Below are 8,113 nucleotides of genomic sequence, written 5' to 3'. Positions count from 1 at the left end.
TTCTAAGATGTAAACATTTATTTAATTTTTAAATTGTGTGTCTGGTAATGCTTACCCTATGTGTGGTTCAGTTCAGTCGCTCAGTCGTGTCCGACTCTTTGCGACCCCATGAGTTGCAGCACGCCAGGCCTCCTTCTCCATCACCAACTCCCAGAGTTCACTCAGACTCACGTCCATCTAGTCAGTGATGCCATCCAGCCATCTCATCCTCTGTCGTCCTCTTATCCTCCTGCCCTCAACCCTTCAGCATCAGAGTCTTTTCCAATGAGTCAACTCTTCGCATGAGGTGGCCAAAGTACTGGAGTTTCAGCTTTAGCATCAGTCCTTCCAGTGAACACCCAGGACTGATCTCCTTTAGAACGGACTGGTTGGATCTCCTTGCAGTCCAAGGGACTCTCAAGGGTCTTCTCCAACACCACAGTTCAAAAGCATCCATTCTTCGGCACTCAGCTTTCTTCATAGTCCAACTCTCACGTCCATACACGACTACTGGAAAAACCATAGCCTTGACTAGACGGACCTTTGTTGGCAAAGTAATGTCTCTGCTTTTGAGTATGCTGTCTAGGTTGGTCATAACTTTCCTTCCAAGGAGTAAGCGTCTTTTAATTTCATGGCTGCAGTCACCATCTGCAGTGATTTTGGACCCCCCAAAAATAAAGTCTGACACTGTTTGCACTGTCTCCCCATCTATTTCCCATGAAGTAATGGGACCGGATGCCATGATCTTAGTTTTCTGAATGTTGAGCTTTAAGCCAACTTTTTCACTCTCCTCTTTCACTTTCATCAAGAGGCTTTTTAGTTTCTCTTCACTGTCTGCCATAAGGGTGGTGTCATCTGCATATCTGAGGTTATTGATATTTCTCCTAGCAATCTTGATTCCAGCTGTGTTTCTTCCAGTCCAGCGTTTCTCATGATGTACGCATATAAGTTAAATAAGCAGGGTGACAATATACAGCCTTGATGTACTCCTCTTCCTATTTGGAACCAGTCTGTTGTTCCATGTCCAGTTCTAACTGTTGCTTCCTGACCTGCATATAGGAATCCTTTATTTTTTTAAGCCCCACAGGTGATTGTGATGATGAGCCAGATTTAGGAACTCCTGCACCAGCAGATTGGAGAAGGCAATGGCACCACCCCACTCTGGTACTCTTGCTTGGCAAATCCCATGGACGGAAGAGCCTGGTAGGCTGCAGTCCATGGGGTCGCTAAGAGTCGGACACAACTGAGCGACTTCCCTTTCACTTTTCACTTTCATGCATTGGAGAAGGAAATGGCAACCCACTCCAGTGTTCTTTCCTGGAGAATCCCAGGGACGGGGGAGCCTGGTGGGCTGCCGTCTATGGGGTCACACAGAGTCGGACACGACTGAAGTCGGACATGACTTAGCAGCAGAACTAGCAGATCACACTTCTTTCTCAGTGAAATTCTCAGTCTGAAGTAACTTTATATATGCTATCAGAAAATGATCTTATACAAATTATTCTTAGCAGCTTTTCCTGACTTTTTTCTTCTCTTATTTCTCTACAATAGCTTATGCCAGCGTGGCTTCATTCATACAGATGAACCAAGGATTGGGATAGCAGTATAAAATTAGAATCAGACAGCTGATTGCCCAGCAGGATGCCATCAACCAACCGTGCGGGCAGCCTGAAGGACCCTGAAATTGCAGAGCTCTTCTTCAAAGAAGATCCAGAGAAGCTCTTCACAGATCTCAGAGAAATTGGCCATGGAAGCTTTGGAGCAGTCTATTTTGTAAGTGTTAAAGGCTTAAGTCAGTGACCAGACTACTTAAAATTCAGTCATGGAAAAATAAAAAATAATAATATAAAGAGACAGAGGCCATAGTTCATTTTATAGTCACTTGTATTGCTGTGTGTATATAATATGACAGTAGTTTTAGTTATTGAGTTTCTTGGCTTATTAAAAAATGGGAATGAATGTATATCCTCCTGAGCACTTCATTCACTTGGTTCCATAAGTTTTGATGTGTTGTATTTTTTTATTCATTTAACTCTCAGTATTTCTACCATGCCTTATGACTTCTTTGGTACATTGGTTTAAAAGTATGCTGTTTAATTTTTACAGTCTTGTGAATTTTCCTTTTTTTCCTTTTTTTGTTATTGATTTCTGACTTAATCCCGTTGAGGTCAGAGAAGATACTTTGGATGATACCTATCTTTTAAAATCAGTTGAGACTTGGTTTTTGGCACAACATGGTCTATCCTGGAAAATATCCCATGTGCACTTGAGAAGAATGTGCATTCTGTAAATCTGGTTGGTTTATTAAGTCCTCTATTTCCTTATTTATTTTCTGTTTGGTTGTCCTCTCCTTTCGAGTATTGAAGTCTTCAGGGCTTCCCAGGTGGCTGAGTGGTAAAGAATCTGCCTGCCAACGCAGGAGATGTGGGTTTGATCCCTGAGTTGGGAAGATCTTTTAGAGAAGGAAATGGCAACCCACTCCAGTATGCTTGCCTGAAAAATCCCATGGACAGAGGAACCTGGATGGGCTACAGTCCATGGGGTAGCAAAAGAGTTGGACATGACTTAGTGACTAAATAACAGTTGAAGTTTCCAACTGTTATTGTAGAACTGTCTATACATAATGATCTGTCCATAGGTATGTGAATGTTTAGAATTATATCTTCTGGATGTATTGAACCTTTATTAATACATGATGTCCTTTGTTTTTAATAACATTTTTGAATTTAAAGATTTTTTTATTTACAAAAGTCCACAAAAGTCTTTTTGTGGACCCAATTTTTCATTTCTTCTAAGTAATTACCCAAGATTTGTTGAAGGTGTATATTTAGTTTTATGGCCAATTGCCAGACTTTTTTCACTAAGTAGAAAGTTTACACTCCCATTTGCAGTGTATGAGAATTCAGTGTATGTATCCTTGCCAGCATTAGATGTTGATGGTCATTTGGAGTTAATTTGATGGGTGTATAATGGTATTTTAGTTAGGTTTTAATGTGTAATTTCCCTAATGATTGGTGATGTTGAGCTCTCTTTCATAGGCTTAATGGCCATTCACATGTCTTTGGAAGTATCTGTTCAAATATTACATCCAGTTTTTGAAAATTGGGTATTCTTTTTTAATTGAGTTTTCAGGATTTCCTTGTGTATCTGGGTTACTTGATCAGTCAATGTATCTTTTGTGATTATTTTCTTCTAGTGTGTACACTGGAAAATTTTGTTGGTGTGATGATCTATGTATGTCAAATAGCTAATATTTGTAGGTTATAGTCTTCAGATCTTTTGAGTCTTTTGATTTTACTAGTTTGTTTTTGTCTGTGTGTTGTGTCAGTAACTGAAAGAGGTGTTTCAAAATCTCCACTGATATCTATTTTGCCTTTTAGCTCCATCTTGTTTTATTTTTTACATTTCTAATCTGTTACTAGAAATATACAAATTTAGACATACTGTATCTTGTTGAATTGTCCCATTACCATTAAGATTTCACTCTTTACCTTTTACAGTATTTCTTGCTTTAAAAATCTACTTTTGATATTATTGATAGGTTTCCTTGGCTAATGCTCACATAGTATTTCTTTTTCCTTTTCATTATGTGAGAGCATCCTTATGTAGCCTTTGTGAGTCTGATATTTTTGGCCCAGGGACTGTTTTTAATACAGATGCCTGCCACGTCTTTCTTCGGTGTATGGTGACTTTTATCCTTTTGATAGTGCACTGGATGTTGAGCAGGGCCTCCTGTTTGCTCTGTAATTGTCACAGCCCTGTTGGAGTTAAGGTCTGCTTCCCAGTTATTGCAGTGGAAGCCCCCAAATTGGTTTCTGAGCTGTGGTATGAGGTAGGTAGGAATGGGGTGCTTCTGCTGGGAGTGCAGCCACTGTGTATTCCTCCACAGAAGCTGTCCACCAGGAAGTGGGCTCTGTGGTGCAGCCTGCTGTGTGCACTCACAAAGTACACTGTAGTTGGCACTACCCTTGGCCCCACCTCAGTTGAGGAATACAGGCCGTCACCCTGGATATCCCTCAGGTTCTGTGCTCACAAAACCAACTGGGGAGATCCACCACAATCAGGCACCTGGACCTGCCATGGGGGCTACAGAATCAGTCCAGACCCAGGCTCTGCCTCTGTGTGCCTGTGCCCTCAAATCCTTCAGTTGCCAATACTGGACCTCCCCATCTTTGGAAGCACCAGTAATCCCCCGTAACGCCCCTCAGACACTGAGCTTGCAAAGCTGCCAGTAGCAGTGTGAATCCACCAGTGTTGAGCTCATAGAGGTGGGGCCACATCTACTGTGAGCTCCTAGAAAATGAGGCTGCTGTGGTAGGGCCCTGCCTGTCCCTTTACATGTGTGTTAACTTGTGTTTGGTCCCTCACTTGTGTCCGACTCTTTGCGACCCTGTGGATTTCAGCACGCCAGACTTCCCTGTCCTTCACTATCTCCTGGAATTTGCTCAAACTCATGTCCATTGAGTCAGTGATGCCATCCAACCATCTCTTCCTCTGTCACCCCCTTCTCCTCCTGCCCTCAGTCTTTGCCAGTATCAGGGTCTTTATGAAAGAGTCAGCTCTTTGCATCAGGTGGCCAAAGTGCTTCAGCATCAGCATCAGTCCTTCCAATGAATATTCAGGACTGATTTCCTTTAGGATGGACTGGTTGGATCTCCTTGCAGTCCAAGGGACTCTCAAGAGTCTTCTCCAACACCACAGTCCAAAAACATCAATTCTTTGGCGCTCAGCTTTCTTTATGGTTCAACTCTCACATCCATAAATAACTACTGGAAAAACCATAGCTTTGACTAGACAGACCTTTGTGATTTCTGTTGGGGCCCAGATGTGCATTTTGGGGTGTGGAGTAAAGGGAGGTGGCCAGGACCATCTGTGCTGGTCTCTGCCTGCCCTGTCTCCTGCAGGCTGGTTGCTGGACTCTCTCTCTGAGCCTGTGAAGCTCACTGTCTGTCCCAGCCCATCTCCCAAGAAGTGAAGGGGATTCCCAGACTGAGGGAACTTTGTTCTTTCATAGCTCACCCTCAGGGGCACAAGTCCTGTCCCAGTTCCTTTTTTTTTAAAATTCACCCTACCCTGTTACATGGTGATCATTCTTGCAACTTTGGTTGTATGAGATCTTTTTTTGTTTGTTTTGTATGAAGTCTTCTGCCAGTGTTCAGTAGATATTCTGTGAGACTTCTTCCAAATGTAGGTTATTTTTTTTAACGTTTCATTTTATATTGGAGTATAGCCAATTAATATTGTGATAGTTTTAGCTGCACAGCAGAGCGATTCAGCCAAATATACACATGCATCCATTTTCCCCCAAACTCACCTCCCATCTAGGCTTTCTGGAGAAATATATCATTTTCTTGCAGGGGCAGGGAACATAAAAGATAAGCCTTATAAGACCCTGTATCAGAAAGCTAAAAAGTGCTTTAAAAAAAAGGAAAAAGAAAATGGGGCCTGTCAGAAAGAAAATGGAGCCAGCTTGGAGGGCCAAATCTGAAAGAATTTGAACATCAGTATAAAGATAGTAGTGAATTATACCCATTTAATAAAAAGGGAATTCATAATTTCCATGATAGAGAAGGATGGATGGATGAAAAGGGAGAGCTTTTCCTTAAAATAGAATGCCTGACTGATACATGTGAAGGGAATGGCATAGGTGTTTATGGGGGGGAATCAGCATTTTGTTATCATCATAGTGAACTGTCATTTTGTTTGGGGCTTTAGTGTTTGCTAAATCTAAGGGAAATTTTTGATGAGCAAGATATTTACATGGTTTTAAAGTATCTCTCCACAGATTGCTTGTTAGATACAAGGTAGGAAATGGTAACTTTAACTATACACTTTGGAAAACCAGAGACAATGCCTTTAGTAGGTGAGTAAAATTGGTAACACCAGTGAGGAATGGACACATTGTATACCTCCAGATAAGATACCCTGGGAAGGGCACAATATTCTTCTAGTGTTCTGGCCAGGGGTGTATAATCAGAATCTAATCTTGAAAAACTGTCAGACAAGCACAAGTTTAGTTACATTCTCTAAAAATACCATTGTATATTCTTCAAAAATGCCAGTATCATGAAAGACAAAGAAGGGTTGTGAAATTGTTCTAGATTAGAGGAACTAGTAAGACATGATAAGTAAGCAAGATATGTGATCCTGAAGGGAAGGAAAACATGTTAACGAACATTTAATATTTTTATATTTTGCTTTTTAAAAACACGAATAAATAAAAGTCCTATCTCGTTTTAACTTGGTCATTTAATTTGAATTCTGTCATTACTATGTTTGGATTTTATTAATAGTCATGTTTTAATTTAACATGTATTATTTATTAATAATGTATATTATTTATATCAATAAAATGAATGTAATTATTTTATAATGTGTTATTTTATGTATTCTTTATTATGTGGGGTTTTATTTTTATTATTTAAATAATTTTTTTTACTTTTGGCTGCAGTAGGTGTTTGTTGTAGCCTGTGGGATCTTCTGTTGCACAGTGCGGTCTTCTCTCTAGTTGTGGCATGTGGGCTCTAGGGCACATGGGCTCAGTAGTTGCAGCACATGGGCTTAGTTGCCCCATGGCATGTGGGATCTTAGTTACCCAACCAGGGATCGAACTGGTGTCCCGAGTTTTTCTACATTTCCTGGTTTGTCTCTTCTCTGTCCTAGAATCCAGTCCAGAATACTACATGGTGTTTAGTGTACCCACTTTTAAATTAAGCTTTGGCCAGTTAAAAGTGTAGCAGTTTATGGCTTCCCTGGTGGTCTGGTGGTTAAGAGTCCACCTTGCAATGCAGGGGGACACCGGTTTCATCCCTGGTCCCGGAAGATCCCACATTCCACCAAGCAACTAGGCCGGTGAGCTGCAGTTACTCAGCCCACATGCAGCAACTGCTGTAGCCCATGTGCCTAGAGCCTGTGCTCCACAACACAGGAGAAGCCATCACAATGAGAAGCCTGTGCACCGCAACTGGAGAGTAGCCTGGGCTTCCCCGGAGGCGCTAGTGGTAAAGAACCTGCCTGCCAGTGCAGGAGACCCAGAGATGATTCAGTCTCTGGGTCAGGAAGATCCCCTGGAGAAGGAAATGGCAGTGCACTTCAGTATTCTTGCTTGGGGAATCTCATGGACAGAGGAGCCTGGTGGGCTACAGTCCATGGGATCACAAAGAGTTGGGCACAACTGAAGCAACTGAGCACAAACATGCACACACCTCACACATACCTCGTAGCATAGAAAAATTAGCTCAAAATGGATCAAAGACCTGAATGTCACGGTTAGAACTGTAAAGTTCTTAGAAGAAAATACAGGGGTATATCTGCATGTCCTTAGTTTAGGCAAAGGATTCTTAAATGTGGCACCAGAATCATGAGCAACAAAAGAAAAAAATAAATTGACTATAATCAAAAATAAAAAGTTTTATGCTTCAAAGTCGTGAAAAGACAGCCTACAGAATAGGAGCAGAAAAATTGTAAATCATATATCCATAATCTGATAAGGGACTTGTGTCTAGAATATGTAAAGAACTCTCTTAAATCAATCAAAAAACAATCTAATTTAAAAATGGGCAAAAGTCTGAATTGACATTTCTCCAAGAAAGATGTGTTAATAGCTAAGAAGCACATGAAAAGATGCTCAGTATCATTAGTCATGAATCTTGAAAAGAGTCAGTCACAAAAGACCACATATTACCTGGTTTCATTTATATGAAATGTCCAGAAAGGGCAAAATCTCTAGAGAGACAGAAAAGTAGATTAGTTGTTGCTTGGCGTTGCATGGGCAGAGAAAAGACCAGGAGGGTGTTAGCTAAAGGGTATGGAGTTTCTATCTTTTTTTGTTAATGGAGAAGATTTTTATTGTATAATACACACAAAATTTACCATTTTAACTATTTCTAAATGAACAATTTGGACTTTGTTTTTGAGGTGATGAAAGTTCTAAAATTGACTGTAGTGTTGGTTGCATGTAGTGAATATTCTAAATGCCAAAATTGTATGGTATGTAAAGTATATCTCACCTGTTACAAAAGAAAGGAATATAGCTGTTTAGAAATGTTGATTAAAATAAAGGGGTTCTTAGATAAGCAGAGAATATTTTGAAAAAATAAATTTATTATATATTCAAGCCAGAGCTTCTGCGGAT

The 8,113-nt window shown here is 40.5% G+C and overlaps 1 protein-coding gene across 1 annotated transcript in view; it reads left to right on the top strand.

Annotated features, from left to right (window-relative positions):
- Nucleotides 1-8,113, top strand: part of TAOK1 (TAO kinase 1) — a 110,116-nt gene that overhangs the window by 44,703 nt on the left and 57,300 nt on the right. The window contains exon 2 of the mRNA XM_010861382.1: nt 1,531-1,752. Coding sequence (XP_010859684.1) covers nt 1,621-1,752 — 132 coding nt within the window. The 5' untranslated portion in view covers nt 1,531-1,620. The remainder of the gene's footprint in view (nt 1-1,530; nt 1,753-8,113) is intronic.

This window comes from Bison bison, unplaced genomic scaffold, assembly GCF_000754665.1.
Source record: "Bison bison bison isolate TAMUID 2011002044 unplaced genomic scaffold, Bison_UMD1.0 scf7180017864472, whole genome shotgun sequence".
Taxonomy (NCBI): domain Eukaryota; kingdom Metazoa; phylum Chordata; class Mammalia; order Artiodactyla; family Bovidae; genus Bison; species Bison bison.
Note: the sequence above shows the minus strand (reverse complement) of the source record. Positions and strands in the feature narration are given on the sequence as shown.